General features: G+C 49.2%; 1 protein-coding gene across 1 annotated transcript in view; it reads left to right on the forward strand.

Annotated features, from left to right (window-relative positions):
* EFR3B (EFR3 homolog B) overlaps positions 1 to 23,861 on the forward strand; it is a 116,429-nt gene that overhangs the window by 86,787 nt on the left and 5,781 nt on the right. Inside the window, exons 5-19 of the mRNA XM_004377570.2 lie at positions 1,137 to 1,258; positions 7,035 to 7,184; positions 8,413 to 8,547; positions 9,058 to 9,136; positions 10,051 to 10,186; positions 10,429 to 10,590; positions 11,611 to 11,722; positions 12,117 to 12,168; positions 14,899 to 15,071; positions 15,979 to 16,054; positions 16,529 to 16,690; positions 18,163 to 18,294; positions 20,133 to 20,200; positions 21,185 to 21,312; positions 22,295 to 22,386. Coding sequence (XP_004377627.1) covers positions 1,137 to 1,258; positions 7,035 to 7,184; positions 8,413 to 8,547; positions 9,058 to 9,136; positions 10,051 to 10,186; positions 10,429 to 10,590; positions 11,611 to 11,722; positions 12,117 to 12,168; positions 14,899 to 15,071; positions 15,979 to 16,054; positions 16,529 to 16,690; positions 18,163 to 18,294; positions 20,133 to 20,200; positions 21,185 to 21,312; positions 22,295 to 22,386 — 1,779 coding nt within the window. The remainder of the gene's footprint in view (positions 1 to 1,136; positions 1,259 to 7,034; positions 7,185 to 8,412; positions 8,548 to 9,057; positions 9,137 to 10,050; positions 10,187 to 10,428; positions 10,591 to 11,610; positions 11,723 to 12,116; positions 12,169 to 14,898; positions 15,072 to 15,978; positions 16,055 to 16,528; positions 16,691 to 18,162; positions 18,295 to 20,132; positions 20,201 to 21,184; positions 21,313 to 22,294; positions 22,387 to 23,861) is intronic.

A 23,861-nucleotide genomic window follows, 5' to 3' on the forward strand; every position in this document is an offset into this window, starting at 1 on the left:
TGTAAGCCTTCACCTGAAGTACAATAAAATATTAAAAATAAATAAATAAATTAATTAATTTAAAAAAAAAAAACACTTTTGACAACAAAAATAGCAATTACATTTTTTTAAATCAAATCTCAGATGTGTTCTTGTTTCCCAGAGTTCATTTTGCTAAGTTTCAGTATTAGCCCTCAGCCGTTCAGTCCACGTGTATTTGGTTCTGCATTTCTCCTCCTCCTCATCCTTTGCTTACCCCCAGCCGGGAAGGGCTGAGAAGGGCCATTGTATTCGTTTCGTGGGGCTGCCCCCTAACAAAGTACCACAAATTGGGTGGCTTAAAGCAAGAGAAATTTATTCTTTCACAGTCCTGGAGGCTAGAAGTCTGAAGTCAAGGTGCCGGCAGGGCTGTGCTCCCTCTGGAGGCTCTAGGGAGGGCTCCTTCCTTGCCTCTTCCAGCTTCTGGTGGCTGCCAGCAATCCTTGGTGTTCCTTGGCCTGTAGCTGCCTTACTTCAGTCCCTGCCTCCATCATCACATGGCGTCCTTCCCTGGGTGTCTCCTGTGTCTTCCCGTGGCCTTTTTTTTTTTAATTTGTGGTAAATGTATTTATGTAACAAAACATTTGCCATTTCAACAGTCTTCACATGTGCAGTTCAGTGACATAAATTAAGTTCATCATGTTGTTCAACCATCATCCTATCTATTCTGAAATGTTTCTGTCACCCTTAACAGAAGCTCAGCGTCCTCTAAACATCGATTCCTCTTTTCCTCCTTCCTCCCCCGTGGCCTTCCTGACACTGAATTTAGGGCCCACCCTAATGCAGTATGACCTGATTTTAACTAATTATATCTGCAAAGACCCTATTTCCAAATAAAGTCACATTCTGATATCCTGGGTAGACATGAATTTGGGGGGACACTATCCAACCCAGTATAGCCATGGTTTGCAGTCTTGTTGTGTAGACAAGAAAGGTGAGCAGAGGTTGGAACTCAGACCTCCCGAGCATGCTCTGGGAGTGACCAGAGCTGGGTCCCCTGATATGTGGTTTCCGTGGCTTCACTATGGTGACGGGGGCAGGGTCATGGGGACGCCACGTCACACAGCCCTGAAAGTGTGGAAGACAGCAGGTGTTCTTCTCTCTGTTCTTCCTGACAGTTTGTGAAGTTTGCCAACATTGAGGAGGACACCCCGTCTTATCATCGGAGCTACGATTTCTTTGTGTCCCGGTTCAGTGAAATGTGCCATTCCAGCCACGACGACTTGGAAATCAAGACCAAGTGAGTAGGGGGAGGCGAGGGTGGCCTGCTCAGCATGTGACAGAAGCCCCCATGGGTCTTATGGAGTTTCCAGTCAAGTGCTTGTCTGATCACATTGGTGTAACTTTTGCTCTGATGTTGCTGGGGAGAAACCCCCATGAGGCTGTGGGAGCAGAAAAGGAGCAAGAGCACCTGGACTTACATGACCAGGAAGGCGGGCAGTGCTGGCTCCCAACGTGTGGTTCCCAAAGGAACACCTCTTGGGTCAGAAAACAGGGCTGGACTTAAGCCAACAGTCCTTTGAGCCCAATTTGAGAACCAGTGGCAGAACATACACACACACCCTGAACACTCTCTATTATTCAGAACTACATACATTTATTCACCCCAGAAACACACTCACCATTATTCATCAAAATGTATACCCAGACAGTGAAACACTTTGAGGGACAGAGTAGCTGGGGCTGGGGCTAGGGACCGTGGTTTTGGGGGACATCTAGGTCAATTGGCATAACAAAGTTTATCAAGAAAATGTTCTGCATCCCACTTTGGTGAGTGGCGTCTGGGGTCTTGAAAGCTTGCGAGCAGCCATCTAAGATGCATCAGTTGGTCCCAACCCACCTGGAGCAAAGGAGAATGAAGAACGCCAAAGACACAAGGAAAATATTAGCCCAAGAGACAAAAGGGCCACATAAACCAGAGACTACGTCAGCCTGAGACCAGAAGAACTAGATGGTGCCCGGCTACCATCAATGATTGCCCTGAAAGGGAATACAACAGAGAGTCCCTGATGGAGCAGGAGAAAAGTGCAGAGCAGAACTCAAATTCATGTAAAAAGACCAGACTTAATGGTCTGACTGAGACTGGAGTAATCCCCGAAGCCATGGCCCCAGGACTCTCTGTTAACGCAGAACTAAAACCATTCCCGAAGCCCACTCTTCAGACAAAGATTAGACTGGACTATAAAACATAAAATGATACTCATGAAGAATGTGCTCTTTAGTTCAAGCAGATACACGAGACCAAATGGGCGGCTGCTGTCCAGAGGCAGGATGAGAAGGCAGACGGACAGGAACTGAATGAATGGACACAAGAAACCCAGGGTGGAAAGGGGGAGTGTACTGTCACATTACAGGGATTACAACTAATGTCACATAAGAATATGTATATAAATTTTTGTATGAGAAATTAACTTGAGCTGTAAACTTTCACCTAAAGCACAATTAAAAAAAAAAAAAAGTACACGCAGATCAATAAAAAAAACCAGAGTCCTTACATGAGCCAATGCCCCTGCCTCCCTCACCTCGTCTTCTCACCAGAATCATTCCAGCCACTGGACTTTGTATGGTCTGTCCCTGTGCCTGGATTGCTTCCTGCATAGCTCACTCCCTCACCTCCTTCAAGCTTTTGCTCAAATGTCCCCTTGTCAATGAAGCTTCACCCTGAATGTCCCCACACACTCACTCCCCTTTTCCCTCATCCATAGCGTTCATCCCCTGCAAACATGTTTTATAATTTCCTTACTGTGCTTCTTACTCATTGTCTGTCTCTCTCCACTAGAATATAAGCTCAGTGAGGGCAGGAGTCTTTGTGTGATTCACTGATACATCCCAAGTGCTAAAACAGTGCCTGGAGACAGTAGGCACTCAATAAACATTTGCCGAGTGAATGAACAAGTGATTGCTTCCAGGTAAATTTCTTGAGTTAGACAATATACTTTCACATACACGTGCTCAAACTTATAAAAAATAACTCATGAGAATATACTCATGACATAGAAATAAAATCCCTTAGCTGTGAGGACCATGGTCTCAGGGAATATCTAGCTCAACTGGCATAACACAGTTTATAAAGAAAATGTTCTACCTTGGTGAGTAGCATCTGGGGATCTTAAAAGCCTGTGAGCAGCCATCTAAGATACTCCACTGGTCTCACCCCTTCGGGAGCAAGGGAGAATGAAGAAAACAAGATACAAGGGAAAGATTAGTCCAAAGGACTAATGGACCACATCCACCATGGCCTCCACCAGACTGAGTCCGGTACAACTAGATGGTGCCCGACTACCACCACTGACTACTCTGACAGGGATTACAACAGAAGGTCCTGGACAGAGCTGGAGAAAAATGTAGAACAAAATTCTAACTCACAAAAGACTTACCGGCCTGACAGAGACTGGAGAAACCCCGAGAATATGGCCCCTGGACACCCTTTTAGCTCAGTAATGGAGTCACTCCCAAGGTTCACCGTTCAGCCAAAGATTAGACAGCCCCATAAAACAAAACGAGACTAATGAGGCACAACAGTCCAGGGACAAGGACTGGAAGGCAGGAGGGGACAGGAAAGCTGGTAATAGGGAATCCAAGGTTGAGAAGGGACAGTGTTGACATGTTGTGGGATTGTTAACCATTGTCATAAAACAATATGTATACTGTTTAATGAGAAATTACTTGTTCTGTAAACCTTCATCTAAAGTACAAAAAAAAGTGAAAAAAAAGAAATAAAATCACAAAAAAATCTACCTGAATATATACCAACACGTATATATAAAGCAAGGCACACAGAGTCAAACTGATGGATCAGTAAATAGATGTCTCATGCTAAATAGATGTCTTGTGCAAAAGAATGGCAAGGTAGATCCATGCCTACAAAAAGTGTGTTATCAACTTAGGGAGACCATATGAAACTAGAGAATATGTTTAAAAGAGGAGGAAGAGGAAAAATGAAGAGGAGGGGAATGGGGCAGGGGCTAAGCTGTTCATACCAGTCAATGCTGCAGGAGGAGTAAGAGAAGGAAGAGGCTGGTGGGCTGAAGTTGTCACCCGGCCAGGATGTCAACAGCAGACACATTCTCCATTGGTTGTTCCAGAACCCAGATGATGACTCCTGCCTTTATCACATCAGCACCTCAGAGGGGTTGCAAGAGGGCCAACTTATGTGGAACAGTAGGTCAGGGGACCCTTACAACAAGCTTCCCCATAGCTGATGATCTAGGTTGGAGGAAGAGGAAGTGAGTGGTGTCCAGACAATTTTTCCATCCCCAAAGTGCTTCCAAGTCAATGGAATGACTACTGGGCAGGTCCCCGGGCTACCGGACGGCAGTAAGCAGGTGATGCAGAAAGTGTAAGATTGTAACTAGGTGTGTCTGTCACAGGTGCTGATTACTCAGGCAATGCCAGGCCTTCAGGAGGGGGAATGAAGGAGACACCCCTCATGCTGCTACACACTCACACATCCACTCGCTCACACACACACACACACACACACACACACACACACACACACACACACACACACACACTCACAATCAGTCTGTAGCAGGAGGAGGAGAAGGCGCAAAAGTTGACATGGCCAGCACTGCATTCTGACCACGTCAGGAGTTTACTGAGCAGCAAGAGTGGGTTGCCGAGGTTTACCCCTGGCAGCCGGGCAGCACCATTAGCATCCACAAACTGGCACTCACCCTCCATGAGAGGAAAGCCTGCCTGGGTGAAAGGAATCTTCTGGCACCAGTCTTCTTCCTTCCTTCCCTTTTTGCTTCTCTGTTTCATAACCTCCCTGCATGCCCTGTTCCCTGAGATCTCCACCTGTTCCTCATTCTTAGCCTTTGCAGAGGGCAAGCCCAGAGCAGTGGCAGGTGTGGGGGGTTCCATCACCGCATCATCACTGCGTTATAATGATGGTATTGTTAATTGCCATCCAGTCGGCTTCTACTCTTGGCAACCTTATGTATAACAGAACAAAACGTTGCCTGGTCCTGCGCCATCTTCATGATCATTGGTATGTTTGATGCCATTGTTGTGGCTGTTGTGCCAATTCATCTCACTGAGGGTTTTCCTTGTTTTCGCTGACCCTCTACCAAACATGATATCCTTTTCTAGCGATTGGTCTTTCCTAATGACATGTCTTAAGTGAACCGAAGTCTCTCCATCCTCACTTCTAAGGAGCATTCTGGTTGTATTTCTTCCAAGACTGATCTGTTCGTTCTTCTGGCAGTCCATGGTATATTCAATATTCTTTGCCATCACCACAGTTCAAATGCATCAATTCTTCTTCTGTCTTCCTTTTCCATTGTCCAGCTTTCGCATGCATGTGAGGTGATTGAAAAGACCATGGCCCAAGAAGGCCAGAGTAGTGCCCGGTGATCCCACTTAAAACTGAAGCTGAAAATACAAATAGCAACTAAACATTTAGAAGAAATCCTCAACTCCAATACTAATCAAAAGGACGTGAACTAAGATAGCTACAAGATATGGAGATTTTTCTGAGCTATAAAATTGAACAGATGTTTACAAGGAGATTACAGTGTTGATGTGGGTACAGTGACAATGTTCTCCTGCAGTTCATGCTTTGGCTGGGAAGAATCATTTGGCAGCATTGGGAGCCTTTCATTGCTTATCTTTCGATCCAGTAATTCCACTCATGGTAATGATTCGAAACGTAGTAAAACATTTTTACACAATGATGCCCATCATAGCATTATTTATGGTAGCAAAAATTTGTTAACAACTTAAATGACCAATAGGAGAGTCGTTTAGAAAGTTCTTACCATAATATGTCATGCAACTATTCAATATATTTATGAAGAATTAATGATATGGGAAAATGCTTATAATATAATTAAAAAAAACAAAACAAAAAACCCATTGTCATCAAGTTGATTCCTACTCGTAGCCACCCTACAGGACAGAGTAGAACTGCCTCCAAAGAATTTCCAAGGAGAAGCTGGTGGATTCAAAATGCCGACTTGTTGTTTAGCAGCCAAGCTCTTAACCACTGCGCCACCAGGACTCCCCTGTAGTACAATATTATATGAAAAAAGCCAATACAAATTACATCTGCAGTAGGTTCTTAATTAAATATTAAGATATTAAATATTATGCATAGATGAAAGACACCAAAATGCTGATAAATTATCTTTGAGTGGTGACCTTCCTGTTGCCGTCGAGTCAATTCTGACTCATAGTGACCCTATAGGACAGAGTAGAACTGCCCCATAGGGTTTCCAAGGCTGTCATCTTTGGATGACAGTGGATTCAAACCACTGACCTTTCAGTTAGCAGCTGAGTGCTCAATCACTGTGCCACCAGGGCTCCTTGTGGTGACCATAGGGGTACATTTTCTCTCCTCTATACTTTTCTACAATTTGTATGTATTATTTTATAATCATAAAATAAAGAGATTGATTTAAAAAGAGAGAGAGAGAAACCTCAGTCTGAAGAAGTGGCCAGTGAAGAGGGCTCCCTCCCGCAGGGCCACGCTAACCCCAGGCTAGCCCAGTGGGGGTGGGGAGTACAAAAGGGGCCCCTCCACACAGTTTCTCAATTTCCCCTCCTGTTTCTCAGCCAACCTAGCCCCAATTGAAAACCCTTTGTGTCCAGAGAGCCTGCCAGCTCTCTGCTTCTCCCTCCAGATCCTCTTCCCCCACAAAATAAGTTGCTCATAATCCGAGATTTTACCTCATCAGTTCTTGGCAGTGCTTTGAGCTCTTATATCTCAGGCCCAAGTGGAAGAAACCTAGATGAGTGTTAAAGAGGGGGAGCCTGGAGCAACCAGCACCCCAGGGATGAAGCCAGGGTGGTACCAGGGCAAGAGTAGTCCGGGAGTATGGCCTCCTGGGCTCATTCCACCAGCACAGGAAGTCAGCCAGCCAGGAGGTCACGTCATGTGAGAAGAAGAAGGTGGCCTCCGTTCTGCCCTTTGATGGATGGATGCATTCCTAACCCCTGAACTGTGCCTCAGAAGCTGGACTTCTCAGGCTTGAGGACTTTGTGGTCCCATTTTGCCCTTTTCCTTACAGAATCCGAATGTCGGGCATCAAAGGTCTGCAAGGGGTGGTGAGGAAGACGGTAAATGATGAGCTGCAGGCCAACATCTGGGACCCACAGCATATGGACAAGATTGTCCCCTCACTGCTTTTCAACCTGCAGCATGTGGAGGAGGCAGAGAGGTGAGCAGGTGGGAGGATTGGTCTGGGAGAGTGGACACACCCAGGCCCTGCCAGATGTTCAGCAGCCACGTGACTTGGGTTAGTCAGTAAAACCGAGCCACAAGGCCAGGGATCTTGGCAGTTGTGGCTTATTCTGCAAGTGCGTCCAGAGCTAGCTCTGTAAGAGCCTTAGGCGTGGCCCTCTGCCAGCCCGCTGTAGCCCCTAACATCTATGTTAACAAAGGCGGGACGATTATGGTGCTGGACTCCCAGGGGGCTGGGGTGTGCTGGTCAGAACACACAGAACCGAGAGTGGGTTACCTTAGTCTCTCCGAAAACAGCAGGCCAAGGAGTTTTTAAAATGCCTTTCATGGCTCCAATTATAAGGACTTTCCCTCCTGGCATTTCCTTCCCCTCACTTCCTGATCGTATCTCAGGTGTGATGGTTTGACCAGCCAGCAGCGGCAGCCACTCAAGAGGAGTTGCAAATACTGGGTTTTAACCTGGGAGGCCCTCCTCATGGGATTCATTCCCGTCCCTGTGCCTTGCTCTTCCCCTCTGTGAATATAGGATAGAGGCAAAAGTCGATGCTGCTGACCCGCCTTGGCTGAGCATGATGCTGGCTGAAGACCCTGGGCTTCTCACTTTCTGGCAGGGAAAAGTAAATGTGCCCTCTGGTGGCCAGTTCTGGAATAATAGCTCACTGTGTGTTCTTTGTAGTCCTAGGGTGGGAGTCCTGGGGCTCCTTCTTCTGGCCAGCTCTGGGACTCGGGGCCCTGTAACTTGGTACCACTGAATCATGCCTGAGCCAATTACTGTGGCATTCCTTTCTCCCTCTGCCTCTTTCCCCTTCTTTCTCCCACCGTCTTTTCCTTTCTCCTGCTCTTGTCTGTCTTCTGCTCTGCGTGTCCCTTCTCTGTTCCTTCCTGAGCCTGTGGTACAGCAGGCACGCCTGGTCTGTGCCATCCGAGGCCCATGGTGCTCAGAAATCCTTCCCACAGAGGCACGTCAGGTCTGCCCTTAAGATTTCCGGAAAAGGAGCTTTTTCCCTCGTCCCGCAGTCTCCCTCCCCTCCGGGCTCTTCACCCCCTTAGTTTCTGACAGCCCTGACTGCTCCTGTTACCTAGTATAGTCTGCATCAGATTCCTGCCTGCCCCCTGTCATCACTTGCGTGGATAAAGCATAAACACCCCAGGGCACACAAAGCCTGACCCAGCCTTGCATTCCATCCCTCTTTGTGTCCCCGCAGCCGGTCCCCCTCGCCCCTGCAAGCCCCAGAGAAGGAAAAGGAAAACCCTGCCGAGCTGGCCGAGAGGTGTCTTCGGGAGCTGCTGGGCCGGGCTGCCTTTGGCAACATCAAAAACGCCATCAAGCCTGTTCTCATGTGAGTGGCTTCTCCAGGCCGCAGACTTCAGCTTTTCAGTGTTTCAAACCCCCAGTATGTCGTTGCCAGCTCCAGAAGAGGAAGAGGCATCACAGCTATGGCACTGTGGCCAAGAAGCACTGGGGAGGTCCCGAGTCTGGGTCATCCCGACAGCTGGCCAAACCAGTCCCATCTCTGTGCTGAGGTCCTGGCCTTATGAAAGCAAAAGCCACCACCCAGTGGCAAGGGCAATTTTGGGGACAGGAGTTAGTAGGAGGGTACCTGAAGCTGAAGGAAGATGCCTGGTTCATTACTATGTCCACAGCTACAGACTCCAGTTCCATGACCTCCCTCCAGCTCAGGGGCTGGGACTGCCTGAGGGCCCTCATGATTCCCTTTCTCTCCCCTGTGCCCCATAAGCCCTTCCTCACTCACCTGGGAGCTGTGTGAGGGGCCCCTCTTCTACCAGACGTCTCCTCCCTGACATCGTTCGTGTTTCTTCGTCAATCCCCCATATTCTCGCCCTCACAGCCATCTGGATAACCACTGTCTCTGGGAACCCAAGGTGTTCGCCATCCGTTGCTTTAAAATCATCATGTACTCAATTCAGGTATGGTGGCTCCCCTGGTCCAATGGTTCCTCATATCCTAAGTTCCTAGTTGGCTAAACTAGCACTGCTTAAATTAGCTGTGGACCAGTTTAGTTTTATTTCCAATATATCATCGACCAATACTTTTACAAAATACAATGAAAAAGAATTCCTAGAAAAATGAAATGAAAAACTCATACAAACCACAAACCCATTGACCCCGTATTTGGCTGCCACAGCATGTCAAATTGCTTATTAAATGCTTACTCTCAATTTCTGTACTGATCTTGGTGTAAACTGATCTCAAACAGATCTTGAATGGGCACCAGTCCATGGGCCACCCTTTGAGCATCCAGTTCTACTTGCTGTCAAGTCAGTTTCCAACTCATGACCACCCCATGTGTGTCAGAGTAGAACTGGGCTTCATAGGGTTTTCAATGGCTGTTTTTTTGGAAGCAGATCACCAGGCCTTTCTTTCAAGGCACTTCTGGGTAGACTCAAACCTCCAACCTTTCGGTTAGCAGCCGAGTGCGTTAACTGTGTACACTGCCCAGAGCCACCCTTTGAGCAGCACTGGGCTAAACCACGTGGCCTCTTGTGGCCCTTACCAGGAAGACCTGAGGCCAGGGGAAAATAACAAGGAAGAGAATATTTTAAAATTGATTTTTGACCCATTTGAAGTGAAAGGACCCAGGAAAAATGTGGAAACTGAGGTCTTCACTGGGACTTGACTGCTCTTTGTTGGACCAAGTGGGGAGGGGCTCCAGGAAAACGGACTGGGGTATCTGGATGCCCCCTCTAGTGCCAGCTGCTCTTGGGATCATCACTTTTGTTTACCCTGGTCTTTGAGTCCTAGTAGAGAGGTGCTTTGGCTCAGAGGCAAGGGGGTGGGTGGGGTTGCTGTTTGGAGACAGCACCGTCTTCCTCCTCCCCAGCCGCAGCACTCCCACCTGGTTATCCAGCAGCTCCTGAGCCATCTGGATGCCAACAGCCGCAGTGCAGCCACCGTGCGGGCGGGCATCGTGGAGGTCCTGTCTGAAGCTGCCATCATCGCTGCCACTGGCTCTGTCGGTAATGGGACCCTCCATGAAGGCATGAGGGCTGGAAGCCCCCTAAGGGCACCCTAGACAAAGAAGTGCCCTTGTGGGGAGCTGCCTTCCTTCAGGGCAAGGGACAGCATGGTGGCCTCAGTCAGGGGAGAAGGTGGGGGCAGAGGAAGCACCAGCTTGCAGAGGGCCTGGCTTGCCTGGTAACCAGGGCAGGGGAAGGTGAGAGGGTGCAGCCCTGGTTTCAGGTCTCCCCCACTGTGTCAGGGCCCACGGTGCTGGAGATGTTCAACACTCTGCTGAGGCAGCTGCGGCTCAGCATCGACTACGCGCTGACCGGGAGCTATGATGGGGCCATCAGCCTCGGTGCCAAGACCATCAAGGAGCACGAGGAGCGCATGTTCCAGGAGGCTGTCATCAAGACCATAGGTGGGCCCAGGGGAGGGGGCATGAGGGCAGCAGGCCAGGGTGTGGTGGGAGGTAGTGACAGGTGTTGGGGGAATGAAGCTTCAGTCCACAGGGCACACAGCTAGTGGACTAACTGGGGCCTGGGCCTGGTATAGCACAGGACAGTCTCTGTGGGCTTCTCACCAGGAGTTCAAATCGAAGGCCAAGGAAAGGAAGGCAAACTGTCCCTTCATCCCAGTCCCCACTGGGCCAGCCTAATGCAATTGGAGAGGAGGTGGGGAGTGAGGAAGAGAAAGGGGGAGGGCAGGGAATGGGAAAAGGCCATGGAGAAAGACGTATGCACATGGGTGTGGAGGGAAGACTTATCAGGCCACCGACAAGTGTGTGAGGGGCGTGTCACTTTCAGTGCCTTCCTGCCCATAGTGCCTCATCACATAGGAAAATCACATCAGATGACAAAATGGTGGACAATCACACAATATACTGGGAATCATGGCCTAGCCAAGTTGACACACATTTTGGGGGGATACAACACAATCCATAACAGTAGCCTATAAGGAAGGTTTGTGAAAATTAGACACAGGCTTTCCACCTGTTCTGGGTGACTCAGCTCTGTGGGTGTCCAAACTAGCTAGTAGAGTGCACCTTTCCCCTGGGCTGATGCAGCTTTGCAAAGGGCAGGGCAGGAATGAGCCCCGTTCATAGACAGAGCCAGTAAGAATCCTGGAGGTTCCCAAGGGCACACAGCAGAGCAGCCCGTGGAAGAGCCCAGATGGGAACCATGTTCCAGGGCTGAGCTCTTCCATGCCACCCACCCGCACTCCCAGCTTTAAGCAGAGACCTTTACCACAGCCTCAGGAATAACAAGAGAAGGACCCAGAACCTGGAAAAGCCCTCTGGAGGCATCCGATGCCTGCTCCTTCCTCTAGAGGCAGAATCACATCCAGACTGTTCCAGGCAATAGTTTGGCTGAAAGGCTGAGCCAAGAGAGGCACTTTCTGGCCTTGCCTGGGCCAAGCCTCTCCACCGTCCTCTCCGCAGGCTCCTTTGCCAGCACGCTGCCCACGTACCAACGCTCCGAGGTGATCCTCTTCATCATGAGCAAGGTCCCGCTGCCCTCCCTGCACCACCCCATGGAGCCGGGGAGGACGGGGTGAGTCTCCACACCTTCCTCCCACTTCTGCTTCTTCCAGCCCAGATTCTGCCCCAGGTGCCCCTTTCCATGTTTTCAGGCTCTCTCCTTTGTCCACCCTGACTCTCCTGACTCTGCCCTCTTCTCTTTCTACTCCCAAATCCCTCACCAACCTTCAGTGGGGGCCCTGGGTCCCAGAACCATTCCTCAGGCTGCCCCACCAATAACCACCACCACCACCTTGGGGAGCCATTCGTTCCCTAGTCTGCTTCCTGGGTCTGGAAGTCCCTGTCCTGGGTAACCTAAAAAGACAAGCCTGATGGAGAAGCTAATCATGGGGGGAGCTGAGCAGGTAAGTGTGGGGTCTCCATCCACATCACGGCCCCATTGAGTGTTTGTGTCTTCTGGTCTGCAGGGAGAACAGGAACCGACTGACCCAGATCATGCTGCTGAAATCCCTCCTTAAGGTGAGCTTCTCCTGTCCCCATTCCTGCTCTGCATCCTCGGGAGGCAGCTCCTTCCAAGGGACCACATACAGTTGTTCAAGTTGCATACTACATAGATGTGCCCAGTCAAAGGCACAAGTGGGAGACTGAAATCAGCTTGTGTGCCCTGGCACAGGGCTGCATCAGCCCAGGGGAAAGGTGCACTCTACTAGCTAGGTTGGACACCCACAGAGCTGGGTCGCCCATAACAGGTAGAAAGCCTGTGTCTAATTTTCACAACTCTTCTTTATAGGCTACTGTTATGGATTGAGTTGTGTCCCCCAAAAATGTGTGTCAACTTGGCTAGGCCACGATTCCCAGTATTGTGTGATTGTCCACCATTTTGTCATCTGATGCAATTTTCCTGTGTGTTATAAATCCTAACCTCTATGATGTTAATGAGGCAGGATTAGAGGCAGTTAGGTTGATGAAGCAGGATTCCATCTACAAGATTAGGTTGTATCCTAAGTCAATATCTTTTGAGATATAAAAGAGAGAAGCGAGCAGAGAGACAGGGGGACCTCATGCCACTAAGAAAGTAGTGCCAGGAGCAGAATGCATCCTTTGAACTTGGGGCCCTGCACTGAGAAGCTCCTAGACCAGGGCAAGATTGATGACACGGACCTTCCCCCAGAGCCAACAGAGAGAGAAGGCCTTTCCCAGAAGCTGGCACCCTGAATTCAGACTTCTAGCCTCCTAGACTGTGAGAGAATAAACTTGTTTGTAAAGCCATCCACTTGAGGTATTTCTGTTATAGCAGCACTAGATAACCAAGACAGCTACTGATGGCCTTGTCACTCAGACATTATCTTAAGATGGAATCTATTGGCTTTCCTGGGGGTTCTGCCCGTTTTCTTTCCAAGGCCTCCCCAGGTCCTCCCTCGCTTTGTTTCCACCTTGCTACTTGTACCCACCTCAGTCTCCCAGCTACCATCTTTCCCTTCATCGGTGTTTTATACACCTCTTCTTTACCATCCTTGCAGCCATCACTGGAGTCTAGAGCTGTTGTTCTCAGACACCATTCCCACGATCCACTTGTTAAATTATATAGATTCCCTATAGATTTTAAGCCATGGCCTGAGTGGGGTCCTAGAATCTGTCCTTATAAAAAGCCCCCCAGGTATTCTCATGCACAGCCCTAGCCTAAACTCTGGACCTCTCACAACTAGGTGATTCTCTGGTTGTTCCATCTCGCCTCACCTATCATAAACACAACCACAAGAAGAACTTTCTAGAAATGCTGTTCACCACGTTGCCCTCGTTAAAGACTGGGTCTTAGTTCCTGATTGTTGTACATCCAGATTTCAGACTTCTCAGGCTGAGTTGGAAGTTCCGCGCTCCCCTTCCCTCCCTAGGCTCCCATCTCACCCCTCAGCCTCTCTCTGTTCTAGCCCTGCCCATCCGCACAGACGCCTGCTCTCAGGCCTTCCCCAGCCCACCTCCTTTATCTCACTCTATAAAGCCTCTTCACATGGCACTGCCCACATCTGGTTACCCCCTTGGTCTGCCATTTCCTTGCTAAGTTTACCCTCACTGTTTTGTACCTGGAGCCCTGGTGGCATAGTGCTTAAGAGCTATGATGAGCTATGGCTGCTAACCAAAAGGTTGGCAATTTGAATCCACCAGCCGCTCCTTAGAAACCCTTTGGGGCAGTTCTACTCTGTCCTATAGAGTTGCTATGAGTCGGAATCAACTCGACAGCAACGAGTTTTTATTTTGTACCTGGCATTTCGTTAAGGAGACAGTTAGGGGCACACCCAGATGCATCTCAAGGGATCATCAGTGAACACTGATGTTCCCTATTGATGCCTCAGGCTGTGCTAGATCCTCAGGGACCTTCTGAATCATCAGAGGCATTGCTTTGCAATACGGGCTTAGTGTTGCATGTGTTTTGATGCTTTTGAATGCTTTGACAACACTATGTATGATGTATATGCTTATGCCAACTGGCTTTAATCAGAAGCCTCCCCCCAACCCCTTAACACCATAACAAGGGTAGGTAGCCAAATGCTGTGTGTGGTCTTTGGTTATTGCCATGTGTAGGGTCTGATTCTTCAACCCAGCCCAGCCGTTCATACACTGTCTCTATTTCTTTGTGATTGTCCATCTCTTAATGAAGAATTATGATCATGGAGGGTGTTCTGGAATATTAGGTTCAGGGGCTCCCTGGCACCTGTTCCCCGCTAGTGCTCACACCTTGCTTGCTTTTTAAAATTGTAGTGGAATCATATAACAAAATATTTGCCATTTCAACCATTTCTACCTGTACAATTCAGTGACATTATTTATACTCCCCATGTTGTGCAGCCATCACCACTTTCGGTTTCCAAATGTTTTCCTCACCCTTAACAGGAACTCAGTGCCCCTTAAGCAATACCTGCCCCTGGTAACCGCTGATAAACTTTGGTCTCTAATGCATTTGCCTAGTCTGGGTTTTTGCTTTCTTTTAACAACTTACTGTCCCTGCACGCTATCCCCATCCACCCACATGTCTACTAAGCCAAACTGAGCAGGTTGCCTCAGTGGCTGGTGGAGCGTTCAAAAAAGTTTCCTACGGCATCCAGGGCCTGAGTGGAGGGGTGGAGGCTGAACTGAGAGATGTCTCAACAGGATTGATGCTTTAGACACGACTTCTGCTGGCAACTCCTCTCTGTCCTCCCTGCACCTGAGAGGGGATGTCACTAAACACTCCAATCCTGGGCTCCCCTGCAGGTATCCACAGGCTTCCAGTGCAGCAACATGATGTCCGCCCTGCCCAGCAACTTCCTGGACCGCCTTCTCTCCACTGCCCTCATGGAGGACGCAGAAATCCGTCTCTTTGTTCTAGAGATTCTCATTAGTTTCATTGATCGTCATGGCAACTGCCACAAGTTTTCTACCATCAGGTGAACTTGGGGTCCCTCCAGCTGATGGGTGATGGGGGAGAAGACTCCCCACAGAGCCTGTCTTCTTGGCCAGTAGCCTCACACCAGGTGGGAGGACCATTCAGGTAATCAGTGAGACTCACCAGGGGGTTGATCACAGAGGTTGACCCTGGGGTGCTGGATAGGCAAGGGGAGGAGAGGCCTTGTGCCTGAGGGAGGAGGCTGTTATCTTCGTCAGGGTTTTCTAGAGAAACTGAACCAGTGAGAGAGAGATACATACAGGGAGAGAGAGATTTACTTCAAGGAATTGGCTCACTCGATTGTGGGGGGCTGGCAGGTCCGAAGTCTGAAAGTCAGGCAATGAGAAGAGTACAGAGTAAAGTTCTGCCAAAATATCTATTTACAGTCTGCAGGCAGAATACCTAGGGAAACTCCCTTTTCAACTGACTGACTGATTACATTTCACTGGATTACATTATGGGAGGTAATTACATTACATTATATTATGGAACAGCAACTAGACTAGTGTTTGGCCAAACAGCTGGGAACCATAGCCTAGCCTAGTTGACACATAAAATTAACCACCATAGTGGTGGACTGGAGATTTGGGAGATGAAAACAGATCCTAGAGTGAGTTTTCAGGTGAAGAGGGAAGAAGGAAATGTGGGGCTATCAGTGGGCACTAAGGGAATTTGGGGGAATATGATGACGAAGTGAATAATCAGGATCAAGATTTAACAGAAAGGGACAGGAACTTGAGAACTTGGGAAAAAATGGAGACTGAGCTAAGAAACAGAAGCACTAGGAGGGAACTAAAGCGGTGAGGGGCTTTGGCACAAACTAACAGTGTTGAGTAAAAAGCCCAATGACACCGTGTGAGGGCTGACCTCACACAAGGGTTAAGGTGGCCCCTCGCATCCCCTCCCAGTACCTTGAGCGACATCTCTGTCCTGAAGCTGAAGGTGGACAAGTGCTCCCGACAGGACACGGTCTTCATGAAGAAGGTAAGTGAGTGTGGCCTTGGATACAGTGAACACTGGGCAGGCCCGACCCTGCGGACCCCGACCTGCCAGCCCCCAAGTCACTGCCGACCACAAGGCCTGCCTCCTCCCCTTCACACGTGCTTAGTCAGGGTGACCAATGGACCCCTCAGAGGGTGAAGCCAAGGGCAATGCTCATCATGGAGGCTGGTGAGGAATACCCCTGGTGAGCCAGTCCAGGGCCATAGACTGAATTCTTCTCCTGAAACTGGATTTGTGCAGCAGCTTTTGTTGCTGGTTTCATTCGGAGCCCTCCTCCCCCAAACTCGCACACAGCATGTGCTCCCTTCCATTGGAGCCTGCCTTGTAAGGCGCCTACTCCCTGAGAGTGAAGACAGGCACACACCTCCATTCAGATTGGCCTTCCTCCCCCTGGTACTTGTTCCGCCTGTTCCCACCCCCCACATGGCCTGGCCTGGCCTCTGTCCCTACCCACAGCACTCCCAGCAGCTCTACAGACACATCTACCTGAGCTGTAAGGAAGAGACAAACATGCAGAAGCACTACAAGGCCCTCTACAGCTTGCTGGCACTCATCAGCATTGAACTGGCCAACGAGGAGGTAGTGGTGGACCTCATTCGCCTGGTGCTGGCTGTTCAGGTGGGTCTCGGTGTGAGCAGGACACAGGGATCGGGACCAGGGGGAAGAGGCCTGTTTTGGCCAAGCACTAATGAGAGTACAGAGTAACAACTGTTTACAGGTTGTTTTAGAGCCCAGCATTATTGCACTTTTGGTTGGCCCTTCCTCTGTGATGGAGACCCGAAACCATGGTCCTGTGTGGGAAACCACCGATGAATGCTTCATCCATGGCCTCGGCCCATCCTCAGATTAAAGGAGACCCAGAGGAACAGGGCCATTCAAAAACACACTTCAGCCCCTAGTATTCTAGGGGTCTCTCGGGGACTGAGTGAGACCCCAAGGATTCCCCAGAGGCTGCTATTAAGCCCTGAGTGATCCCAAAGCAAACTTATTTGTCTGGAGACCCTCTGGTTCCCAAACCGGGCTCTGCTTCAGAATTACCTTGAGCACTTGTTAAAAATACATACTCCCAATTCTGTCCCAGAGCTTTCAAGTTAGAGTCTCCAAGTCAGGGACCTGTTTACTTAACAAGCCCTATGTGATTCTAAGACAGCCAGGATGGCACTAGAAGGGACTATAGACTTCCTGGGTTTGCTTCAGTGGAAGCGTACTCCCTGGGATGCAGGAGCTGGGATGGGTCCTTCAGACCTCAATGATCAGGGTCTTCAGGGCCCTGAAGCTAAGCAAGTATCATATTCCTGAATTGTGGCAAGCCTGGGAATTCAGTGACGAGAGTCCTTAGCCACCTGATTGACAGTTCCCAATCCTGCCAACCCAGCTGCTACAATTTTCTAAATTCTGTCCACCCTTGAGAGCTAGAATTTGAGGATCTTTCATGTCTCAATTTCCTGGCAACTTCCACAACTTTCTCAACCTAACATATGAACCCAGTTTAGCCAGCCAACTCAGACCTCCAAGAGTCTGCGCTGGTCTTTAGAGAGGAGAAAACATTCTACTGGTGGGATTAATGATAAGGGTTTGGACAGTAAATGTCACTAAAGCCAGAACTGCAAAAATGAGGAATCGAAGTCATTGTCACTATAAAAACAACAGTTGCCGTCAAGTCAATTCCAGCTCACAGCAACCCCATGTGTGTTAGAGTAGAACTGTGCTCCATAGGGTTTTCAATGGTTGGTGTTTCAGAAGTAGATCACCTGCCTTTCTTCCGAGGCAGTTTTGGACAGACTTAAACCTCTAACCTTTTGGTTAGCAGCTGAGCGAATTAACCATTTACACCACCCGTGGATTCCATTGCCATTATATTCATAAAGTATTTAAGAGCCTCCCCACTCATGGGTTGTTCTAGGGACCATTCACTTTAGCTTTAATGGGGATGACACCTACCTCCTGGGAAGTTACAGGGCAAATGCTGAGGAAGGCTGAGTCTAGAAAAGTGAGCCATCTCTAAAGAAGGGTGATGAGAGGCTGGTGGAGGGTGAGGCACCGGTAGAGTTTGTCAGTTGAAAACTCTGGAGGTCCCTCTGTTGCCACAGGACGTGGCCCAGGTCAATGAAGAGAACTTGCCAGTGTACAACCGCTGTGCCCTCTACGCTCTGGGTGCAGCATACCTGAACCTCATCAGCCAGCTCACAACAGTGCCTGCCTTCTGCCAGCACATCCGTGAGGTTAGTGCCATCGGCTCATGTTTTCCTCATGCCCTCAACTCGGGATTTCGCAGCTCAACTTTCCCTGAACTGCATTAGCCCTGTGCTTAGTCTTAGTCATCGAAGAAGGGTTTGAAGGAAGTAATCATAGTGAGAAGTTACTGGAGGCAGCATTTCCTGTTCCTCTTGTGAGTGGGACTCCCCCATAGATCGTGACATGGCATAGCAGGTGGAGTCAGGCACCAAGAGTAACCTATACCCCTTCCAAACCTGCTACCTGCCCCCCCTACTTCCTACCCCTCTACCCCTCCCCTACTCACGGAAGCACAGACACACACACCCTCAGATCATGTGGGACTAAAGCTACTTCAAAAAAAGATTTTGCTATAAAAATTTTCAAGCATCACAAAAGTAGTGTGAGTAGAACAATCAATGCCCATATATCTATCATCCAGATTAAAAAGTTACCAAGATTTCCTCACATTCGCTTCATCTCTTCCCTCTTCTTTTTCTTTTCCTTTGCTGAAATATTTAAAAACAAATCCCAGCTGTCATGTTGCTTCACCCCTACATACTTCAGTGTGCATATCTAAAAACATACGGGCACTTTCCTACATGATCGCTATGCTAGTGACATTCCTAATTAAATTATCAATAAATCCTTGGTATTATCTAATACCCAGTCCATAATCAAATGTCAGTTGTCTCAGAGAGATCTTTTAAAACATACTGTAGTAGCATCACTAGGGTTGGTGTCACCCAGTGCGGTAACTCGGTGTCATACTTGCCCCCCCTGAGGTGGGCAGGGCTGGCCAGTGGGAACCCCCCTGGTGGGTGGAGCACCCCCATCCTTCCCAGCCCCGCCCCTCGGGGCTCCCCGCAGCTCCTCCCACTCCCATTAGCCAAGGTAGAGACCCTTCTCTCCACCCAATGGTGGGTGCTGCGGCCAGGCCACCCGCACCCTGATTAGCAGGTGACGTGGGTGATGGGTATCACCCCCCACAGTGACACCACTGCCTTGCGGCCCCTCCCCCAGCAGCACCGGCACACCCACTGCCACTGCCGCGGATCCTGGGGTCATTTTGGTGTCACCCCCCTAGTGATGCCACTGCTGAAGTATCTACAGGTGAAATGATATGATGTCTAGGATGAACTTTAAAATACACCAGCAAAACAAAACAAAAATCCCTGGGTCTTAGCTGGCCTGGGCTGGCTTTGGGTTGGGGGGCTGTATCCCTGCATCAGAGACCACCCCAAGGGAGGCCGGGCCTTCCCAGCCTCTGCCTGATAGGAGACTGCGAGAAAAGCAATCTTGGCATCCTCCTCGTTTAAAATAGTGGTGTCGCTGCCGACCCACCCCTGCTCATACTAGCAGGCCAGCTGTCCTCCCATTCCGCACTCTTAGTGACTTTGGTCTTTTGCTAAAATTTGCGAAAGATAACTGAGGAAAACTCCAGCTGTCACTGTTGCCTGGGGTGTTTCTGCAGTGCACCTGGGTATTGCGATGCATTGTCTGGGAAACGGTACCATCTGCATTCCCTTGTTACATGTTTACATAGAAAGCATAGGAGCCAGGAACTGCAGTTTCTCAGGAATGAAGGGCCCGTTTGAGGACACGTACGCACACGCATTGTGGAGGGCAAAGGCTTGAGCAGGCCACAGGGGCTTTTTGGGCTGCTCTGGGGTCATGTTCACCTGAATTTCTCAGTCAAAAAGCCCAGCTATGTGTCCTCTGCCAAGCAGGTTGTGGAAGGGGGTGAATGCTGAGACTAGGGGCGGGGGGCTCTTTCATCGGCCCATTCTAAGCTCCACCTTCTTGCCGGACCCAGGTCCTCTCATTCGATTCCTCCAAACTCCAGGTAATCGAAGCACGGAAGAAGGAGGCCCCATACATGCTCCCTGAGGATGTGTTTGTGGAGAGGCCCAGGTGAGGCTCACACCTGGGACCTGGTCAAGGAGACCCCAGGCAACTGGGTAAGGAGGTGGAAGGCTGAGGCCGGGAGAGGTCACCCAGACACCTGAGTGAGGCTCAGGCCTCTGTGGAATCAAGGGCAGAGAGTGGACCTTGTCAGCAGTGAGTTTATGTTAATGGTGGAGGAATGATTGAGAAAAGGAGGATGAGAATGGTTGTACAACTTGAAGAATATAATCAATGCCACTGAATTGTACATGTAGAAATTGCTGAATTGGTGTATGTTTTGCTGTGTATATGCTCAACAACAACAAATAAACACAAAAAATTATTTAAAAGAAGAAGGAAAGTGGACCCTGCCCATGGCCCAGAAGTCCTGGGTGAAGTTCAACCCCCAGACGTTCCTGTAATCCACTCCTTGCTCATGGTGCTGCACCCTGTGGTGTGTCGGACGCAGAGAGCGTGATGCATCCTCTGGGTAGCTTTGGCCAAACCCGTAGGAAATGCATCCGGGGGAATTGTGCCTGCCAAGTCACTGCCTGAAATCCAAGCGGCATTCTCAGACTACCGTCTGTGGGCTGATAATCACTTCAGCATCAGAGGAACTCAAGAACAGATATTCTGAAGAAACAAAATGCCCAACAACATGGGATAGGCTATATAAATTATGTATGGCCCAGTCATACAATAAATCGCTGAGAGCCCATCTGGGAGAATACTGCACATGAGAGAATATTCTCTACATATTAGATGACTAAAACAGAACACAGAGCAGGAATCGGGGGGAGTGTCTGCATAAATGTAGGGACTGAAGGGCTCTGCACAAACATGCAAATCGTGGTTATGTCCGGAAGCTGAGGCTGTGAGTGATTTTGTTTTTCTTTTGCTTCTCCGTCATTTTGTATAATGAACATGTCCCTTTTGTAATAAGGAAGTTACCAGGAAGTTGTTCCTGTTGCCCACGCTTCTCACTTGCCTCTCCCCTCCTTTGTCATCCAGGCTGTCTCAAAACCTTGATGGAGTGGTGACGGAGTTCCTCTTCCGCCAGAGCAAGATCAGCGAAGTCCTGGGGGGTAGTGGCTACAATTCAGACAGGCTCTGCATGCCCTACATTCCTCAGCTGACAGGTAGGGGCCGTGCAGGGACTGCCAACCCTGCCTGTGCCTTTTCTTGGCAGGGTAAGGGCCTGAGTGGAAGGAACTTGTGGGCCCTTCCATGGTCTTCCATGGCACCTTGGATGTCACACAGGAGCTGAAAACACAGTGGAAATCCATGGTGAGATCCTCTTGATTTCCCTTCCTCTGGTCCTCAGTTCAGGATCCTTGGAGGTAACTGGTCCATGAGATAGCCTGGCCTTGGATGGGAGAGGCCCCATTGCTGTGGAAAGAGCATCCATGGGCTATGGAATCAGACACCCAGCTTGAAACCTTTCTGCAATTTATACTAGTTGCCAAGGAGTCTCTTCCAACTCATGGCAACCCCATGTGTATCAGAGTAGAACTGTGCTCCATAGGGTTTTCAATGGCTAATGTTTCCGAACTAGATCGCCAGGCCTTTTTTCCAGAATACCTCTGGGTGAACTTGAACCTCTAACCTTTCTGTTAACAACATTAACCATTTGTACCACCCAGGGACTCCCTCTGCAACTAACTGCCCTAATAGTCTTAGACAAGTCCCTCAGCATCTCTGAATTTCAGTTCCCTTGACTGTAATAGAGGGACAGCGATAGTACCTGCCTTAGAGGGTTGATGTGAGGGGTGTATGACATAATGAAGGCAAAAGCACTTAGTAAATGCTCCATGACTGGCAGCTGCTGATGCTACTAGCAAGTGACACTCCCCACAAGTTGAGGTATGCTATCTGGTCATAAGCAGCTTCTTTGCGCTTATCAGTGACTTAAAAATCTTCACCCTAAAGAGCAACACTGGCCACCCTAGCTAGACAGAGATGGCCCAGAGTATACTAGAGGCCCCAGGTGTAGCCTAGTGTGCAGGAGCCCTAACAGCTGCGGGCCAGGCAGAGGTGGAGGATGGGAGATGAGAGTGGAGGCTCGCCGTCTTGGCTCCCCAAGACCCGGAAACTCTAGGGTCTGGGATTCTTCTTTTCCAGATGAAGATCGTTTATCCAAGAGGAAGAGCATTGGAGAGACCATTTCCCTGCAGGTGGAGGTGGAATCAAGGAACAGCCCAGAGAAAGAGGAGGTGAGTCTCCTATTCTTTACACTCTGTCCTGGTGAAGCCAGATTCCCCAGCGGGGGACCAGCTCCCACCTCCTGTGCAGTCAGATACTCGGTGCTCAGGGCTCCTTAGCTGCACGAAGCGTCTAAGGTTGTGTGAAGAGCAACTGTCTCAAGTAAAGCCTGTTTTCTCACTGACTCACGTCATACGTATCATAGACTTTTCCATCTGGAAATGTGCTTCCACCCTCACGAGGATGTCATAAAAATCACTTTGGGAAGGTTTGCTGGTAGCCACTCTCTATTCAGCAATGGAAGCAGACATACTCCATGTGGGAAATTGGAAGGTTTAATAGGAGAGTAAGGGTGAGAATAGCTCTCATGATGTTTTTTCCAGATGGATCAATAGGGATATTTGTTTATTTATTTTAGAGAAAGCCACAGCAGTGCCTTAAAGATCTCCCTTCTGTCCTCTCTTGAGGGCTATGAATGTCTAACTTCTGTTCACATTAACATGTCTGTCTCCCCTGCTATTATCTCATTTCTTCTACCTCAGAAAATAAAGCAGATGTACCCATGAGTAAGGGAGAATGAGGGATCACAGTGGAAATACTAAGCTGCCCCACCCCGCCTCACCCCAAATGAGAAAGAAACAGGAGAGGAGGTGGGAGAAAGGAGAAAAGGGTCATGAGGCAGTTAAAGCAACAAGATATTTTACACTTTTTTTAAAAATAATGGTTACTGCTCCAGTTAACAGAATTGACGGAGGTGCGGGGAGCCTCAACAAGAAGTGAGAAGGATGCACATCTGGGTAGATTGGGGCAGGAATACCTAAGTTGTCCCCTGGTGCGGGGCACCGACGGTTTTGTGTTTCGAGGTTTCTGTGTCCAGTAGGCTGGTTTAGTGGTGAAGGGCAGCCTCGGCACTGAGCCTTCCCCCTGGTGTGATGGGAGCAAGGAAAAGTCAGGAACAAGCCTCCCTCTAACCATGCCCTCAGCCACTTTAACAGTTCTTCTTTTATTGGGACAGACCTCCAGTCCAGGGCTGTTCAAAGCTTGTCTGGAACCTTCCCATGGAAGTAAGGAAGATTTGGGAAGTAAAAAGAGGAGGTTGAATGGAGTGTCCTCCAAGGCCCTTCCATCTCTAAAAGGCTGTGAACCTCAAATATGCTGGGGCCTCAGGGCTGTTTAGTTGGCCGCCCTCTTCCCCAGTGATGCTAATTCTCCTTTCCTAAGAATTAAGAGAATCTCAGGAAATGAGGAGTAAACCAGCCTCCCGGGTCAACAAATACAGGTTCCTTCCCCTCTTCAATGGTCTGCTTAGACCCTCCTCTCTGTCAGGCATCTGCTCTCCCACTCTGACTGGTCTCCTCACAACCTTCCCCATGCTCTGCCCATTTCCATTATCACATCTTTGCTAATACAGAATCACATGTTTGAATCACCCTTCCTCTCTACTTTGAGACTGAGTCCCCCTGTTCTTCAATGCCAAGCTCATGTT

This window comes from Trichechus manatus, unplaced genomic scaffold (genome assembly GCF_000243295.1).
Source record: "Trichechus manatus latirostris isolate Lorelei unplaced genomic scaffold, TriManLat1.0 scaffold00052, whole genome shotgun sequence".
Lineage (NCBI taxonomy): Eukaryota > Metazoa > Chordata > Mammalia > Sirenia > Trichechidae > Trichechus > Trichechus manatus.